Source organism: Apteryx mantelli, chromosome 2, assembly GCF_036417845.1.
Source record: "Apteryx mantelli isolate bAptMan1 chromosome 2, bAptMan1.hap1, whole genome shotgun sequence".
NCBI lineage: Eukaryota > Metazoa > Chordata > Aves > Apterygiformes > Apterygidae > Apteryx > Apteryx mantelli.
In genome coordinates this window covers 8020070-8040216 of record NC_089979.1, presented here as the reverse complement: position 1 = coordinate 8040216, position 20147 = coordinate 8020070, and the positions used below count along the sequence as shown (strand labels likewise).

Sequence of the window (20147 nt, the reverse complement as noted above, 5' to 3'; positions counted from 1 at the left end):
ACTCTTCAGAAGGCAATTCAGACCACATAAGATCTGAATCGTCTCTGGACCCTAGAGTGGCTAAGCTCCCAGTTTAAGGCCTTTAGTCATGCACAGTGAATTCCAGCTTTGAGAATTAAAAGAAAAAAGTAAAAGAATTTGATACAGTCACTGCAATTGCAAGAACCATAGTATAATGTGCACCAAATTGTGCTAAATGAAACAGAACAGGTATGAAGCACAGCCTATTGTCTTTGTAGTGTCATAGAGGAAAAATAAAGGACTAGCTCTTAGCAAATATTAAAATTTTTCTAAGAATTATGCTTTCAATGCCCAGGAGTAAAACAAGTGTAAATGTTGTGTATGTTTCAGCTTGTGGTAGTCATAGCAAAGAGCTCCCTTAAAGTTTTCTTACCCCAAAAGATTTCTAAATTTTGAGACTCGTGCAAAGAAAAATAAATTTTTCTGCTCAGAATTTCGCACTTTTACTGGTTCCCCACCACCACCACACACACACCACAGATGGGAGAGGTGTGAACTGCATCATCTGGACTAAAAGAGAGAGAAACGCCCAGTAGTTAAGCAACTGTTGCAGGTCCAAAGGCATGAAGAAAGCTGAAACAGACTGGCAGTATTACACCTAAATTATCCCTCCTAATGAGAAACTTGTGTTTTTATTGCTCTTATTCCAGAAACTTTGACCAAAACCAAAGTTTATTAAGAATTAAGATGACTGCCTAAAGCTCTTTATCAAGTATTCATTAAGCCAACAGCCTACGTTCTGTCTGATAGACTGAGACTGACAATGTAAAGCTCCCAAATTACATAAAAAGAAAGAATATTAAAAATAATTCAGAATGATTTTCAAATACATGTACCAAAAAACCTTACTAAATCGGTTGACTTAGAGCATATGGAAAAATAAATGATCTCAAAGAATCTTAAGGAAAGAGGATGCAAAAGAACAGGAGGTGATGGCAGCATCGTATTCAAAATCTGTTCAACACCTCCCTTAAGTATTCCAAACAAACAAAAACCCACGTACACAGGCCACAGCTTTGAGATAATCATCTAATTGATACCACGGGAAAGAGAAACCATTCTATCATGTTATAGTCCTGATCGAGCACCTGACTACTTACACATAAGGTAGTAAGGAAAACATTAAAAGCCACCTTATAAATAGAAAAAGAAAAAAAAAAAGTGCAATCTTTTCACATTACTATTTGCAATCCTTCACCAACAGTGTTCTGAATTTCTGTGCTACTGCATTCAGGTAAAAGGAGTTTTGCCACTAAATCATCAGCCAAAAAGAGACAGATGATTTCAATGCCCTCAAAACCTCTTTTTGCTACCTTTATTTTGATACACATCAGTTGCAACAATCAGTATTTGGGGCCTTGACTGAAAGAAACTAATGTCATTAAAAAATATATATATATCTTCATGTCAGCCTACAAAAAAATCCCAGATGACCACTGGGTCAAACATGTTATGAGGAATACAGATGTGGATACTGCTCAAGCTACTACAAAACAATTAAATCCCAGGATTTGAAGTGTGAATATAAATACCCTAGTCACTGTGTATGATATTCTTTTGCAATGCAATCATCATCAGATTGCTCAACATATTATCCAAAAAGAAGTGAAACAGAATCAGGTGAAAGAGGTGTGTCTCTTCCTGATCATTTTAATGTAAATTTAATGAAAGACAAAACTACTTTAAAACAGAAATGCAAACAAAAATCACATACACAAGTGAAACGTGGGAAATACTCCTTTAGCAGGTGGATTGTAGAGTTCCTTCTATGGCCTACAGAATTGCAGCTGTTATCACCTTGACTTCTTACAGCGTGGCAAACAACATAAAGACTGTGTAAATTTAAACCTGCTTGTAAATGAGCCTAGAAGCAGAACAATTAGCAACACTTCTCAGACATTCAACAAGGCTGCCTGGCAAGTGCCAGGTAGCAACGTCCACTGGGGAGGAGGACTCATATGGGCAACTATCACCAGAACTTCTGAGGCTTTTGGCAGTCCTTTTATTTCCTTCCTCCTTTCTCTTTGCCTCTTCCCAGGACTAAACCTATCTCAAGCTACTTCCAAAATTCAGTTTTTAATAATACCCCTGGCCGCAAGTTCCAGCTGGCCGGCAGCCAGCCGTTCACACTGCGCTGTGCTAACCACAGCTCAATACACCACCCAAGATTAACAGGACAGGGTAACTGAACAGCACGCTGTCTTTTGTTCCTCTGTTAGCACGTAACCCAGTCAACCAGAAAAATCACCCCTTGCTAGAAAAACACCTGCTTAACTGTTAATGATAAAGTAATACATCAGGAAAAACACACACACAAAACCAAGCACCTATTTCAAGCATGCTTGGTCAGAAATTCAAGTTTTAAATTGGTCATTAAAAAGATTTAAAAAGTAAGATCCTGGCATTTCTTAATATTCCCCCAAGAACACCTCAGTTTTTCCTGGGGATTTTTATGCTCATTGCAGATTCATTGAAACCAATCTTTACGTTGACTCTATTGGGTGCACAATGGGAATATTCAGGGAAGACAATCTGTGCTACGCTATACAATTAGGTCCTCAAAGATATTAAAAATAAATAAATAAATAAAAAGACACTTCAAAAAGAATAATGAAATAAATTATCTAAGATTATTTTTGTGCTGTTCCTTCATAGGAATTACTCACATAAGTTTCTCAAAATCAGTCCATTTAATAATCAACTGTCTGAAAAATGTTCGGAATGTGTAGCACAGAACATCTCCATTTATGAGGCCTTCATGTTATTATACAGAAGAATTATATTTAATTATTCCCTTGAACCTCATCTATTAAAAAAAAAAAAATTCTATTGAGGTGTGTGATAGTTCCCACAATTACTTCTTCGGGATCATGCTACATAACAGAGGTCCACAACCCAAGCTCCAGAGTACTAGGCCTGATTAGCATTTTTTTAAGTTTATTTTATTCAACTTTATTTTAAACAGTAAATGTAAATTTAAAGTAACAAGGACTTTACTGTTGAGTGTTTTAACTCTTCACAGATTCAACTGATGCATGTGCCAGCATTCCAGCACTGTGGATTTCACTGGACTTAATGATCCTCAGTACAATGTTTGTGTAGTTTGCCTCAAAATCAAACTTAACCGAAATTGGTTCACCAAAGATCAGGCTTAGGACACCAGGGTTTTGCAAACCTACCCTGTTTTGTACAGGGAAATCCAACAAATGGATGAAGACCATGCATTTTTAAATATATCTGAGATTTTTCTCCCCCCCCTCCTTTTTTTTTCTACCCCTCAACCTTAACTCCATTACATGTATAACTTAGGTTACACATGCACAAAAAAGCCTTTCAGAGAACCATGTTAATGTAGTCATAGGGTAAAGAGCTCTGATTTGGGAGGAGTAGGTGATAAGAGATCCCTATCATTCAATTGGCTCTTTGTCCCCAAACCTGTATAAAAATAGCTCTGCAGAGTCATCACACTGTTAGCTATAGCATAATTCAAACAAAAATAGTTTGTCAGAAGTCACAAAACACTTGAGCCAGTGTTAACTGAAGCACCCTAACTAAATTTCAATAGCTAGATGCATTATGCAATATAAATCCCTCCTCAAATGTCAGCATAAAAGCTTACCTTCTTTTATTTAATCATATCAATTACAACAGTACATGGCTGTATTCAGAATTTACTGTGCAAGCTGGCATACAAAAATATGCAAATAAATCTCATCCACAGCCTTATACCATTACTGTTATCCGCATATCATGGGACCTGGGAACACCTCTTAGCCCCCAGGTCAAAATGCATCCTCTAGTTGCATCTCATCTTCAAGTCCAGATGAAACTAAAGCATACACCACCTTTTTAAGTGACCTTAAGGAGTTAACCTTCCAGGAGAAAATTCTAATACTTAAACTGTAACTTTCTTCAGGTCTCATAATCAACAGGTCAGGCCTGAAGATTGTGCTGCAGAGAGCACATATTCCATAACGCAGATATAGCCTACGATAACCAATAACACGGTAGTTGTTGGTGAAAAACACCTAATGAAGCATATACAATTTTTAATTGGTTAACTCTATAATCCAGCTGGGAATATTATGAATAAATGAAGTTAGGGCCATCCATGCTGTCCCTCAAAACATTAACAATCCGACTAAGTAGAAGCAAAATAGCAAAGCATTTTTGAGAAGCACTTTGAAAGAGATGGAGATCATTAAGAAAAGTTACAAAAAAAAATCCTATGTAAAAATAGAGTATGACTGGTTACTGTAAACCAGTAAATACCTGTCATTTTCCCAATCAAAGAGGCTGCACTCCAGCTCTGGACAAAACATGATCTATATGACAGCAACGTGTAATCTGTCCAGTACCCTGGGGTCCTCTTGATTAAAAAATTCTAGTGTCATCTGATCAAAATGGTTAGGACAAATTAAGTCTAAACGTATCATGACATAACTATTGAAAAATGGCATAATGAAATAAAATTCAGCAGAGAGAACAGCCAATAAAATAACATTACAGTAATAAATACATATTACTTGTTTAGCATTTTAATAATTTTAAAAGTACTGTGAAGTTGTAATTTCTCACTCAGGCAGAATACAGAACTCCATTAAGCACTCTCATTCATCTAAAACAATTTTGAAATAACTGTAGGGCTTACCTACACTTGGAATAGAAACTATGCTTTCAACGGACACAAAAAAAGATTCATTTACCAGCCGACAAGTACTGAAAAGAAGCTGTAATTTCTAGACCGTCATTCATCAATCACTTCTACTTTTAGTGACAATACTGAATCACTACAAAAAAGCACAGAAGGATCCACTGAGAAAAAACTGTGTAATAAAAACTAGCTGAGTTTTATCTGCTGCAGATTCCAAAACAAGAGGGGAATGTAATGCCTTGAAAGAGGATCTCTTCAAATCCCTATATTCAATTGTGAAACATCCTAATTTTGAAACAGAATATGGGAAAGAATTCAATAGGACCTCAGAACAAATTACCCTCTTCTCAAATCAGTCCGTAAAAGAGAAAAAGAGAAATATCATAGTATTCCTATACTGTAAATTGAAATCTATGCTGAAAGTAATTTACCTAAATATTCCTAGTCACAGCAGATGGCAGAGTTGGGCTACGTAATCTGAAAAAGGTGATGCAATATGATTATGTCAGATGATGCAAAATATTCATCAAGCATAAAGAAGAAAGTAACTAAAAATATGATGTTATATTTTACATAATTAGATTTGCAAATTTATTTTCTTAAAGCTACATAGGTCTAGTTTCTGCTGCCTCAGATCATTACAGGAATTACGTACTATTCTGATTAATGTAAAATGTAATTTTGTAAATGTAAGCTTGGCAACATACAATACAAAAAGGACAGATAGTCCTTGCCACAAATGCAAAAGCAGTTTACAGAACTGCCTCATTACTAAAAGGAGCAAGAATATGTTACAAAGTACCAGCTTCACTGTGCTCAGAAATACAGGTGAGTGAAGGGTTACCTGGAAACAAAGATTTAAGAAAGGAAGATGGTTTCTGTATGCGCGAGGTACTCATACTGTACAACTGACGTAAAATTGGATAGATAGGCATTTTGAAAGTTGATGAAGTTCTGACATTTATTCACCCTCCTCTGATGCACTGTTATAGGCACTGTGTTAAATGTTAATCCGGGGCAATTTTCTCCTCACCAACCATCTGAGGAGATAGCAGCTATAGTTCAATACTGTATGACCATTATTAGAGTATCTTCCTATATTGATGAAAAGAACCGAATTACTGTTAGTAAGTAAATTAAGATACACACCATATGCGTATGTTAACAATAAGAAAAGTATTCTTTCAAGTATGACATTAGTTGTTGCTGCTGTTTGTTTTTTTTAATTATAAACACGCACTTGGTGAAATCCAGTAATCATAACGATTAGGTACCTGCAAAATCACGGTAGTTGTGTCAAACAGAAGGTTTGCCAACAGTATAAAACCCTTGCTCAATAAGAGTCTAAAGGAAGATGTAATTATGAAGTCTGAATTATTTTGAACTCCTCCCTAATATTACAAGGGCTTGCAATTATAATCAATTAAAAATGATAATCAATGTAACTTCTGCTGCTGCTGAGTGAAATTGTTCTGTATAACTAATTCAACCTTTGACTACCAGACTGCTTTATTTATTAGCAACAATATCAATGCAAAATTATGAATCATGCCATCTTTTTAAAATAGATTTATTAATATTATCTGAAACACAATAACCAAAGAGTTAGACAACTCAAAGCATGCCACTATCCTAAGCTTCAAAACTCACATCCCCTCTCCACCCCCAGTTCTGGTGCACCGGCTGCTTGTCATGGAAAATTTAATTGTTTAGCACTAACATTGTTTCCATTTTTATCCCAGAGCTTCAAATTAAAGCCTTATGAAGCATATTTTGCTATATTTGACATTTAAAATCAATGAACCAATGTAATTATCCCCTGCCACATGCTGAGTTTATCCAAGTCCATCCTCCAATCTACTTTGCACTGAATGAAATTCAGGTGGGCAATGTACAGTGAACACTACAGAAACAAGCTATGTAAATCATTCTATACACAGTGTAGAATCATCATATCACAGACTTCATTAAAAAACAAACGAGTGATTGAAAATTACATTCTTCCTAATTTATGAAAATACCTTCTCCATTTTTGTTTAAATTTGTGGGCGCTGTTAGTGGTTGGAGCGGAATAATGATGTCATCCACATTAGTCCCTTCTTCTGTATGCTTCTCAGAGACGTGAGACAATAATTCTGATTGATTTGGTGAAAATAAGTTACAAAGCTTACACATGAAGATGGAATTGACCCCTGAAAAATAAGTTTAAAGACAGGAGTTAATACTTTCAAATTTTAGTGGCTTATTTAAAATACCACTAGTTATCGAGATTTTATTTCTGTTAACACAAATCAGACAGTAACTAGCTTAAACAAAGAATGTTATGCCATTAAATGAATGCATTCATAGTAAATCACAAAATTAAATAGATTGAGAAATGGTTAAAACTTCTACCCAGATCTTCACAGGGCAAGAAATTCCTCCTTACTCAAATCTTCTTAGAAATAATGAGACTTAAAAGGAAGGAGGATAGACAAAACCCATTTTTCCCCTTCCAGCCTCAGAAAGCGAAAAACAGAAAATTATATAAAATGTGAAGTCACTGCACAGGTTCAATGTGTAACACGTTGGTATAAACACAAAGCATTTTATCCTTCCAAAGCGACTTTGTAAGGTAGAAAAGTTGGGTTCCACATTCAGTTTATGTTTCTGCACCTCACTGCTCTTTCCTACACATATTTGCCCTTCTTGCTTACCTAAACAAGTCTAATTCTGTAAGAACTTAGTAAATTTTTCAACCTGTGAAAGTGCTGGGGGGAAAAAAAAAAAAGGTTAGGAAGAATTAAATACCATAATAGGTAAAAGGAAACTCCTCCTTTACTTTCTTAACATTTTTTAGAAGAAATATATATTTTACAAAAAAACATCTTCCAATACGTCGTTTTTACCTTAACACATTACCAATAGCATACAGGGCAGTACAAAAGCTAAAAAGTTAAGTGAACGCTTTCAGGAGTCGTTATCTACAGATGTGGCTCTACAATAATGAAAGAGCGGGGAGGAAGGCTGCAACGTCGTGGGCCACAAAATGTTGTATCATACGACACAGTCACACATGTGCAATCGCATCATCTTACTTTCTCCTGCCCATTCACTTCAGAGCTGTATCAACACAATTTTTTTCTTCTTTTAACCAAAATTTTATGGGGGGGGAGGAGGTGTCAGGCCTTATCTTGCACCATCTATCTGGAAAAATGGGCAGGAATAGGACAAAAATTTAAGGGGGGAGGGAGGAGAAGATTTACTCTCAAAACAAAACATGTCATATTGGCCCTAAAGGTATAATTAACATTTGACATAAACAGAAACTTCAAGTATTTCATACATGCTTTGACTTAAAGGTCCTATGAAAAATTTGCGTTGATTCCCAAAATAAAACCCTCCAAAAACCCCAAAGCCAACAAATTTTGAAGCATTAGCAAATGAAGAATTACATTAAAACTATTAAAATTCTCCTTGTCCAGCGTTTTAAACTGATAACAGATTTTTTTTTTGATAAAATTTTGTCTCCTTTATTCACAGAAAGTAGACGTACTGTGAAAGCAAAAGCAAAGCCACAAGAGAGTGAAGGACAAAAGAGAAGGGTTAATGCATACTGCAAGTTAATAACTGAGAAAAATCAAGCTAAAAGAAAAAAAAATACTCCCAAACTTTTGGAAAAGAGTTAATTCAGGGCACTTTGTTTGTGTTTTAAAACTTGTGTAATTTGTTTTAAAGTTTTGATTTTTCGGTAGCCTTTGCTCCCTCCTGTGTCCAGTGAAATCTAACAACCAGGAGCCCATTTTAACAGTGTGGTAGTTCCTCAGCTACATACATAAACCTCTGGCCCAGAGATCTGCTTCAGTTCTCCCTTTCCCACAGGCGCCCTAAGGAAAATTAGGGACGTGCTAACTGACATCAGCATGGAATAACCGATGCTATTTGGGGTACACACCAAACCACCTCTTAGTCAGGTACGTACAGAAATGAAGTGATAGTCTGTGAGATCTGGGGTGATTTTTAGGGGGAGAGAAGAGGGAAGCTGTATTTTCAGATACCCTTTTTTCAAAACAATCACTACCCCTGTTCAACATTCTTCTCTTCCTTTCCTGATACACTAATTACATGTTTATCCCACTCCAGAAAAATGAATCCTTATGGAGTTCTGGATATTAAGAACAGCAGAGCTGGCTCTCTTTTATAGTTATGTGCACCTGAAACTGTAACAAAAATCCTCTTCTCTAATAAAACTACCTCAAAACTAAAAGGCATAGTGTCTTAAAATATCTCTGAAAAACACCTCAAATATTGTTTCTGGTTCTACAGTACATCCCAAAGGTACTGTATATTATGTATACAAGCAGTTATGTAAAATGTATAATATGCTCAATGTATTCTCGTAAGATCAGCAGGGTTCCTTCTCAAGCATTCGTCTGCCTTGAGCACACACACATTCTTATTTTAATTGCAGTATGTATATAATGGACAGGTCCCTTTGAATCAGTTCTGCTACAGCTGTTGAGTATTATTCTTTAATTTAAAAAAAGTTATAAGGTTCATTACTGAAAGAGTGAGAACTGTTCCATCTAAATGTATATGTATATTTACGATTCACAACACAAAAACAAAAAAGTAAAAAAAAATATTATGAACATTTATCAAAAAGTTTAACACTAAACACGCAAATTCCGCTATTTGGATGACACTTCTATTTTGAGGTTTTATTATCTGCCACCATCACTGCTTCCTAACTTGCTATTTTTTTTCCCCCCTAAAAGTTCAGGCTCACTGCCTTGTGTCTCCTATCTTCTCCTTCAACAGTTTTAATCCGTACTCACACAGCACCTTATTTCTCACTGCTCCCAGTTAGGACTTGGTGAAGGGTGCAAGAGCAGGAAGAATGCCCAAAAGACGGGTTCTTTAAAGTACCTGATAATACAAACACATGCTTAAGGCTTTCCTAAGAAGCTTTCAGTAATCACACAAAGTAAAAAACAAAACAAAACAAAAAAACCACCATGGGAAACACTCGAAGAGAAGTAAAGCTGGAACAAAACCAGAAGTGAATAAAGTAAATGGCAGAGGACAGTATGAGTGAAGGCACAGGAACCATCAGGAGAAGCAAGCGGAAGACACGTACTTTACTTAGAAGTGAGATGGAAAACCAAGTAGAGGAAAGAAATGAGTTTAGGAAGAATGACTGGAAGACAAAGTCGGAAGACAAAAAGCAGAGGATAAGCTGTGCTGATCGTGGGCCTAAACAACTAGATCAGGAGTAAGCAAACGATAATTGATTAACAGTTGCTAATTAGGTGGTGTAGCTATAGAGCAATGAATTATAGTCAATTAAGTGTAAAAATCAAATAAGCAATAAGTCAATTAACTATGCAGGGAATCAATGATTAAGTAGTGGATAATTAATTATGTAGGAAATCAACAGAGCAATTAATTAGACAGCAATTAAATATGCAGAGAATGAAAGGAATAGTAATCAAGTATGCAGGTAAACAAACAACATGAATTTCAGCCAAAAACAATCTGGAAAATACTACTTTCTAAATATGCTTTGTGTCCATTCATTACCTCCAATTTGCCCGTATAAATTATGCTAAGCGTACGTTGAAATATACATTACCAGTTTCTTTTTTTAAACAAAAAATTGGCAAATTGGGCTATAACGTAAGTGAAGTCATTTCAACGCTTTTTTCTCAGTTCTTCCAAAGAGTTCGAAGTACTTCTTAATTAGTCAAAAATATTTTCTTTTTACTGATCAAGAATTCAGCAAAGGGAAATTAAAAACTGGCTTACTCAAGGTCAAATACTTAGCTACAGACTAGGAAGCAGGCTCCCTTATTCACAGTCCCTCCCACAAAATCTGAGATATCATCTGCCTTGTTTTGATTGAGAGCTGGGGGGGGGGGGGGAAGAGGTGGGAGGAGAAGCACTCAAATTAGAAAAATCTATGAAATAAAAATTATTAAGGGAAACAATATAATATTATCATACATTCCAGAGTTAACTAACAATGTCATAAGCTTTCACTTAGTATAAAAGATAGCCTGTGTTTTTTTGTTTTGTTTTTTGAAAGTAAGTATTTCCATGAGAAACACTGAGCAAGGAAAAAAAAAGGGGGGGAGCTTATCCATCTGCATTTATATGTCATATAAAGTCTTCTAAATTACCATTTCAGCACACTTTTTAACATAGGTAGTATTTTAAAACTTCTATAGCAGCCTTTGCAGCTCTGTAACAGTTCGAACTCCATAATTAAATGCAAAAAGTTAACCTGACACCTATCGGCCTGAGGAATAATGCAGCTGATAGTACAAATACCCTCCTGCTCAATGTTCCTAATATGCACAGTAATAAAGTTCAGAATATGAATAGCACCTTACTACAGTCTAAACTTACTAGACAGGTTTGGGAAGGAAAAAAAAAAGCTGCTTGTCCCCACCAAATCCTTACTACAGAGAACTTTTTGCAGTTAAAAACTGTATACTTCATTCTCAGAATAGGACTTATTTTTTTTCTTGGGTTGGGTTTTATGGTGACAGTTAGGTATTTCTGCCCGTACAACAGACAAGTATACATTTTTTGTTTTTTCTCCTTCAGCATTAGCATTATGTTTGACAGATTTCCTCCCACCTTCAGCATCCTTTTAATATAATTTTTATTTGCAGTTCTGTAACTCTTTTGTCTCTCAAGTTATACTAGCCTTCGTTTCCAATTCTTTTGTTCAATTCCTATCATGCATTTTTTAATCATTTCCTTTCTTTCTCCAGTCTCTTTCATACTATCAGACTCTCTCCTCCCTCTCCCTGTTCCTCACTATGCGTTTCCAAGCTTTCAAAACAACTAGTCATATTAACTTATACTTGCATTTCCAGGCCATGTTTTTCCTGCAAGTAAAGTAACTTTGCTTCTCTCTATCAAGGCCTCCTTTGAACCCAACAGTATTCATTCTTAACTTAAATTATAATCTTAGCAAAGACAAAGGTAACTTCTAGTGTTCACAGAATTTAGACAGGTCAGATCTAAAGCTACCATGCTGTCTTCATTTATACATACACTGAATGGCTACCAAACACTGTCCTGTGGAATTCTGCCACAAGCAAGATTCAAGGCATTCCTGTCCTCAGATGAAGTGAGAAAATGCATCTTTATTTCCAGGGTTAACACCCTGGAACACCTAGTTACACCACAAAAAAACCTAACCATCTCTTCTCTAGGAATATTTATTGCTAGGTATTTTTTTTCCCTGTAAAGACACAACTTTAGCCACTGATCATCATTTTTTACTCCAGCCAGAAGATCTCCATATATTCAGTCACATATCAGGTTCCTCATATCCTTGACCCTAGTTTCCCTTTTCTTCTCTCTTCCTAGCTTCCTGTGTGTAAGAAAAGCAAGGTTTGTAAAAGAAAGGTCTTATTTTTGTTACTCTTAGTTTCTTTACTGAACCTGCGAGAAGTATTAGAAAAAACGCATGTATGTCTTCAGCTCAGAATCACCTCCCCAGGTCTCTTCTCCTTCTCCCAGTCCCACAGCACCGGCTTCTCCCCGTGCCTGGCTGCGTTTCCACTTTGTTGCAGGTCACTTAACTCCCTGCTCTGGTTCAGCCGGCAGCTCAGCGCGAGCTGACAGCGCTGCAGCAGGGAGGACCGGCCGCCCAGGCTCGCGGTCGCTCCGACCGAACAGGACCCTCTCACTTACTCCTTGCCTTTCAGGTTTTCAAACTCTCGAGTAAGTCACGTCCTAGCACACAGCACTCGTTGCATAATTCAAATAGGTGAAATGAAGTGCCTTTTTTTTTTCCTTCTTTTTCTTTTCCTTTTCCTTTTTTTAAAGGTTCTTTATATGAAAACACAATTATATGAAGGTTCCTCTCTCCTTCTGATGGGCATCCCAAGAGTATGTCCAGGAAATACTAGACTATAGTGAGTCAAGAATGAGATGAAAAACATCATTTTTTTTAATAAGATTTTAGTCAGTGATATTGATTATCAATATTTTTATCAGTATATTGTTTCTGATCTTTCTCCAACATGTATTACTGCCTCAGTCTGTGCTATTCTTGAATCTCCAAGACCATGCCTATAAAAATAGTTAAACTTGAGGACCAAGCGAAAACACATCCTACAGCTCCACCTAAATATATCTCAGCCCTGGACTATACTCAGAGATAACTGACTGCCTAAAATCCAGCACTCACTCAAAGATATCCCTGAAACAATTACTTTTTATTATAAAGAATAACCTCCCAATATCTCCAGCGTAACAGTATCTACAACCAGCCAACACAAACGTTACAATAAAATGCTCAGAAACAAAATGTAGCTTCATCTACCAGCAAAGCACAGCACTATATGGCTGGCCAACAAGCTCACTTGTCAAAAAAAGGCAGTGTACTACTTCTGTACTGGAGCTCTTCGCTATCTTGCCACTACTCTGCCTCATTCTCTGTGTTCCATCTTGAAATCTGCAATTATTTGATCACCGCACTCTTAAACACAAGCTGTCTTTATTCACAGTTAAGCTATCCATTAAAATAGGAAACATGACACTAATACATTAAGAAGAGAATTACTGAGAAAATAAAAGCATTCTTGTTCAAAGTCTCAAATGCAATAACAAACAACGCTTTCTGTTATATAAGGAGGTGGGCACAATTCTTCTAATAAAGGTATGGTTTTTATTAAAGAACTCTTTTTGCACAAATGCCGAGCATGTAAGAAATAAAACTGTCCAAGAACAACAAACAGCATATGACTGCACAAGACTTTTTTCATTAGGAGCTTCTTTAGGTAGAGGAAGAATTATTCAGCTTTGGGGACAAAAAATAATATGAGAACAGCATGCAACAAGACAACAATTTTGGTTTAATACAGGCAGAGTTATTTCTGAGTAAAAAAAAAAAAATTGTGTTTGAACTGCACATAAGAGAATAAGCACATACAATACAAGGAATTAGGCTATTCTATAATAATGTCAAATACATTAACAATATTGTTCTTAAACATCAGATCTTATTCTTCTGTGCGTGTTAGAGACTATCTTTTCATAATCAATGCTATTTCAAATAAATTAAATTGTCAAAGATATGCTATCATGTATCTCTGATTTTTCTTGTTTCATTTAAGGGACACTGCTGCCAGGATGGTCTCTTTTTTTTTTCCCCTCCATTAAATCTACTTTAATCTGTTTCTTAAAGAAGTAAAAATATATATTTTTTAAATATTGTGAAATGTGATTACACATTCTTAATATTTTCAGGCATTCAGTACTATTTCATAATCTCAGTAAAATATAAATAACTATCAATGGCATTTTTATATCTTCTAAAGAAGGAACTTCAAATGAATCTAAGTTTTGATTACATATGCTTTAACATCAAAAGAATATATTTAGCCAAAGATTTGCTTGGCAGGACTCCTCTTCCACCTCATAACATTTTAGTTATCATTTTAATATAAGATGTTGGTATAAACTAATTTTATTTTTCTTCATTTGATAAAGAAAAAAATATATTTGTTTCCTAACAACTATTTTCTCCAATTTGCTTCATCAAGAAATTATTGTGTGGGATTATGGCATATCTGCACTGCACAATCAAAAATACTGTCCTCCCTAAGGATTTAAAACCACATATACAAAACTCTCATTATTTGATACCACTAGAGCAGCAATAACCCAAGAACTCCTGTTAACGGCTCACTGCAACTAGCTTCATCAGTGTTTCAAAACTCTGACAAGTAACTCCACTAATATATATCTACTATACTATACTACTTGATATACACCTAAAGGAACATTGCAAGTTGAGAAAAAACATAGAGGATAAATGGGCTTCATCCTAACCAAAATTTAAAGGATCATGGAAAAGTTTTTAAGTTAAAGACTGAAGGGCAGCTGACAAGAGCAAAAGGCCACAAAGATCAAGGTGCCTCACCTTGCGGTGGTAAAATCTTGAACACTATTTTCAAATGAACCCTAAGAACAGAACTTTTAACAGGAAACAGAAAAGGACAGTTGGAATAAATTGTTGGTTTTGTTTTCCATTTCTTTGCAGTTGCTTTAAATGAAGCATCTACATGCTTCTGCACTAAGGCAAGAACCTAATTCTAGGGCAGAACCAGGATGCCTAGCTGTGAACACGGATACTGACATAACGTATTTTTCAGAAACTAGGTTGAAGGCGTAACACCGGCGGGACACTACAACCTCAAAATATAAAGTACACAAGAAAGAAAGTAGGCTGCACTGCTTGTGAAGTGATGCTGTCTGTTAAAGGGAGCTCAGAACCAAACCTGATCATCAGGCTACTTCGACAAGTAACAAAAACTCTAAGGACTGAAAATCTTGTATAGAATCTTGCATTGTCCAGAAAAGCTCATTGTTAGGACTGAACTATCAACTGCTTGACCACCACGGTAAGAGCGACTGCGACACACACAGGGAGATAAAAGAGGTGACAAAGACAGAAGCAATAATAACAGTAGGCTTCAATTACCCTTACATAGAGTGGTTAAATGTCAGGTCAGGACAGGAGGCTAAGATTAAATGTTTGGACACCATTAATGACTGCTTCACTGAGCAACCCATCAGGGAAACCACACGAGGAGAAAAAGTTCCTGACTTTATCTAGAGTAAAATACAGGACCTCATTCAAAGCGATACTACTAGAGAATTACTCTGTAACTGTGATTAAAGAAGTACTCAGAAATCTTTTACAAGAGCAATAAAAAGTCAAATGTTTGTGTTTAACTTCAGCAATGTGAACTGAATAAAGACTAAAAGCATCTTAAAGAGGGGGATGAAGGGGGAAGGCTAAAAATATTCCAAAAAGAGCTGAATCCTTGAAAGCAGCAGGAAGACAAAAAGCATCATATTTGATGCTAATCAATAAAGAAGATTTTAGAAAGGCCCGGGGGGGGGGGGGGAGAAGCAGAGCTAAATAGCTAGGAAAGAAAGCTTTGTAGAAGAAAATATCTTCCTAAAAGTTAAAGTTCTGCCAAATGAGAAAAATAGAAAAGACTGTAAATTGTGACATATTAAATGCCAAAACACAGTGAGGCCAGTCAGCATAGATATTTTGGGGAATTTGAAAAAAAAAGAAAAATACAGAATCTAGTAATTTTTTTTAACCACCTCAACAGTATGAGGCCTGCTGAGAGCCTGTGACTTCAAAAGTCATCTAGGTATGAAAGGAAAGAGAAGACAAATCAAAGAATCTGTTAGACAAACTCTCAGAACCATTAAGTAGAAAGACACCACCCAGGGCACAGCAAGCCCATAAGCTGCAACTTATCCAAGGCCCAGCAGAGTGTTCTAGACAAACATCTCTGCATACTTGCCCTCTTCTCACACTTTTCCATAGACATCCATTACGACCCAGTGAGAGACAAGATGTGTCAAACTGTCTAAGGGGATGATTAGCTGATCATAGTAGTATGTTTAGCCTTAAAAATCCATTAAATCATATTTTATCCTGTGACATCCCAGAGCTACTTACACTGTACGCTAACAGAAGAAATGCCCCATCTTCCAACCTTGTAAACGCGTCACAAAATTAACATCCAGAACATGGAATTCCCAAGGTTTAGACATTCTTTAAGTCACAACTACAGAACCATATGTCATAGATTTTAACACAGTTCAGCTGCTATAGCATTCAAATACTGTATTTCACCAACGTAACACAGTACCTCCGAAAATCTCCAAATACTTGATGTAAAGACATCATTATCTCCAATGCAACAGGAGAAAAGAGGAGTAGTAAAGGTCTAGAGTTGTTCCTTCTGGTAGATGTAGCAGTTTTAGCAGATTAACTTGAGTTACTGAAAGACTGAGTAGTCAGAGATACACCGACTTCCTTTAGAGCTGTCTAAGGCACTACCAGCAGCCAGAACCTGCCTCTAACCACATGATGAAACAGCAGTCCCAGCAGGAAAAGGGCAAAAAGCCTCTTACCTCTCTGTTCTTAGTCTGAAAAATGCCCCCAGACTCACAGCATCACCATATGCGTTCTCTTTAACTAGCATGCCTGTTACTAGATTTGTCAAAAGAGGCATCTTACCAGAATTAAAAATTACTGAAATTTAACTAATGAAGTCAGATGAAATATATATATATAGATAGATATACACACATTTTTACACACACTAGTTGTAAAACTACTCCTTGTAGTAGTTACATAAAGCTCTGCAAAATGAGACACTGCCTAAATGCATTTACATTGCCTAGACTATAAAAAAGTCAGAATTGGTTTAAAAAGGACGTGCTAGTAACTAGTTTAGACCAATCACAAAGCTTTCTTCATAAGTGATTTCAAATGAAACACATGACAAAAGAAGGAAATTAACTAATCTGTGGCAGTTCAGAATAATCAATTTACCTCAAAGAACTATAACAGGATCACTTTTTAGCATAAGATGGTTAATTACTATTACTGCAACATTGTTTCAGGAACTTCCAGTACTACAACTATATATTACTACATCAAAAATACATTAGTATATAAATATCAACAATATAAACAAGATGGCTTTTTCAACGTTAGAAAACAATGTGTTAATATATAGTCTGTAGCAATACGGTAAGTTTATAAGAAGACGTGAAGTCTTTTATATGTTCCAAGAGAGTCCTCTTGTGGCTAAACACAGCACTGCAGAAGTCACCAAAAATACAATATTGTAGTATCATATCCTAAACTATACTACTACAGGAGGCACTGAAAACACTTGGACCCTCACAAAGAATAAGCAAGAACTATGTAATCGGGTATCAGCTCCAGGATATACTGGTTAAAATGCTCTGAATCTCATTTTTTTGGAAAGACACACAACAGAAATGCTTCTGAAGTCAGATATAGAGTTCAGCAGTTGCAACAACAAACATATTGACCGCTCAGGAAATTTCTGTGTTCAACTACTCTTAGCATATTATTTTTATTAAGACCAACGTGCTTGTGTAAACTAGGATTTTTTTTTCTTTGATTCTTAGGGAATTTTATATTCTCTGATTCCATTTTAGATGAGAAATTAAGTAGCTGTAGTATGTTTTTATAATAGTACTTACATAACACTTGCTAGATATTCTGCTATTTATATAAAAGCTATTTTCCTGATAAGGCTGTTCTCTCGTGGGTTTGAAATCCTGTTTGAGCAGTAAACTAAACGTCTGTAAGTGCTCCGCAGGATAGCTGGGGATAACCCGGGACCCCCGATATGGATTTAAAAAAAATCATTAAAAAAATCATAACCAAAGAGCCGAACTGCTGCACACCGGGTAATTAGGCGGCACTAAGCAGTTGCAGCATCGCTTCACAACTCGCCCACAAGGACGGCCGAGCAGGGCAGAGAGCCCGCGCGCACCCTCCAGGCGCGCATCAGGCCTGCGCGCTCTCACTTAACGTTTGCAACCGCCACGCGCGCGGGGCCGCGAGGGCAGCGCCCGGCTCTAACGCCGAGCACGCAGGGGGGCAGCGCGGGGGGGGGGCAGAGCGGGGGGGGGGGCAGCGCGGGGGGGGGGGAGGGGGGGAAGCGCCTCTTCCCCCCCGCCCGGGGCCCGCCCCCGGGGGAACTACTTCGCCTGCGGAAGGAGCGTCACGACACGCGCCCGCCGGAACTACTTCCCCCTCCCTCCCTCCCGTCGCCCCTTGTCCTCCCGCGAGCGGATCCCTGCGCGCGCTGCCTGCCTGTCTGCCTTTCCTCCCCCCGCCCCCCACCACCACCGCCGCCCGCCGTTTCCAGCCGGCCCCGCTCACCTGCAGCCGCAGCCTCCATAGCCGCAGCGGGGAAAGGGGCGCGGGCCGCAGGGGGCAGAGTGACGCAAAGCCAAACGTTGAGGCTTAAAAAAAAACGAAAAAAACCCAAAACACAAAAACAGAGCAAAATCACTTTCGCGCCAGCGGGCCGGGCCTCATGCCTGTCGCACCGAGGCCCCGCGGCCTTTCCCTCTTTAAAAAAAAAAAAAAAAAGAAAATATTTTTTTAATAGATTAGGGTGATACGGGGTAAAGCTAGCCGGTCGACGGATTATGGCGAATCTGCCGCGTCCGACACGGCGGCTTCTTCCTCAGCGACGTCGCGCAGAGAGCGCGAGGGCAGGGAGGGGAGGGGGGAGAGGGCGGGGCGCGAGGGCAGGGAGGGGGCACACGCGCCGCCCAACGGCTGATCCGCGGCCGTTGGGCGGTGCCTGCGCGCCGCGTCCTCCCCCCGCCCCGCCCCGCCCCGCCCGCGCGGTGCCCGGCCGCGGCGAGGGTCAGTCCGCCGGCGGGGGACGAAGTAAAGCGGGGAAAAGGACCGAGCTCGCATGGATAGAGCCCTTGGGTACTCAAGCCCTTTTAATTCACCGTGAAGGATTTCCAAAGTGCGTATCTATCTTAAATGAATCACGTGTGTCTGCACTAAGAGGACTTCTTTGCAGCAAGCAGTAGTGTTAGCCACACAGACCCAGGAATTGGTTAACAAATCACGGTTATAAGAGCAAGTCCTTATATCTTCTGCGGTATGTTTTAAATCCTTCGGGAAGGAGAGGGGGGAGGGAAGACAACGGCACAGTGTGTGACCTGTCTCCCCCAATCCTTGAAGATCACATACTTAAGAGTTACCAATTTACTTCCAAAGCAGTGAAAAAACAGCAATTTATAAAAACATGTTTGACAGCTGGAAAGTCATTGATTGCTAATACATGTCTCAAAATACTTACTGCAAGATATTTAGGTAAGTTTGGAGAAAATAATTTCCACAGTATTAACAAGGCTAAAAATAAACATGGATGATGTGGAGTTCACACAGTTATTTAGCCTGGTGTCTACGACCAGGCCTGATTTAGAAGCTTCTTTTCCTAGCCACTGAGTGCAGTTCAGAGGTTTTATATTTGCCTTGGAGAGCCATATTTATGAATGGTTTGGTGAATCACATACAGTAATTTTTGGATTCAACTAAAAGCTGTGAATTCAAGCATTATTTTTAGCTTGTTATTCTTAATAGGAGCCTGAACACAGATACTTTTCATGACACAATGCAACTAGTTACATTAGAGTATTCATAAACACCCACTTCTGCCTCATGTCCTTCTGGTTTGTTGCTTTTCCATTTTGTTTCCATACTAACAATCACTGAATATCAGTTTTATCACTTTCACTCTTAGTCATCGTGTTGTACACATTTGCTATTAATGAATTTAGTACAGAATTCTATAGTTTGTCACCGTAGTTAATTTCAGAACAAATGACTGCATGGAAATTGAATTATCCTTCCTAGACATTAATGGTATTAAATTATCTATTTGAATTGTTTGTCATACTGCAAGTGAATATATTTAATTAAGCATTAAGAGCAAAACTTGTGAAAACAAGAATTCATTTCAGTATTAACTACAGTAATAAACCTAAATAATTTCTTGTCATAAGAGCAATGATGCATATATATTTCATTTACTGAGAAGTCACTTTTAAAAATATTTTTTAAATATTAAATATCACAGCTTAT

At 37.6% G+C, this 20147-nt stretch overlaps 1 protein-coding gene across 5 annotated transcripts in view; it reads right to left on the bottom strand.

Moving 5' to 3' along the window:
- ZFAT (zinc finger and AT-hook domain containing) overlaps positions 1 to 20147 on the bottom strand; it is a 144461-nt gene that overhangs the window by 75524 nt on the left and 48790 nt on the right. For 4 of the 5 annotated variants that reach the window (XM_067290126.1, XM_067290130.1, XM_067290127.1 and 1 more), the window contains one exon: positions 6697 to 6867. In XM_067290126.1, the coding sequence (XP_067146227.1) occupies positions 6697 to 6850 (154 nt within the window). In that variant the 5' untranslated portion in view covers positions 6851 to 6867. Of the gene's footprint in view, positions 1 to 6696; positions 6868 to 18419; positions 18603 to 20147 lie in introns of those variants that run through there. The other variant, XM_067290125.1, reaches the window with a different exon arrangement.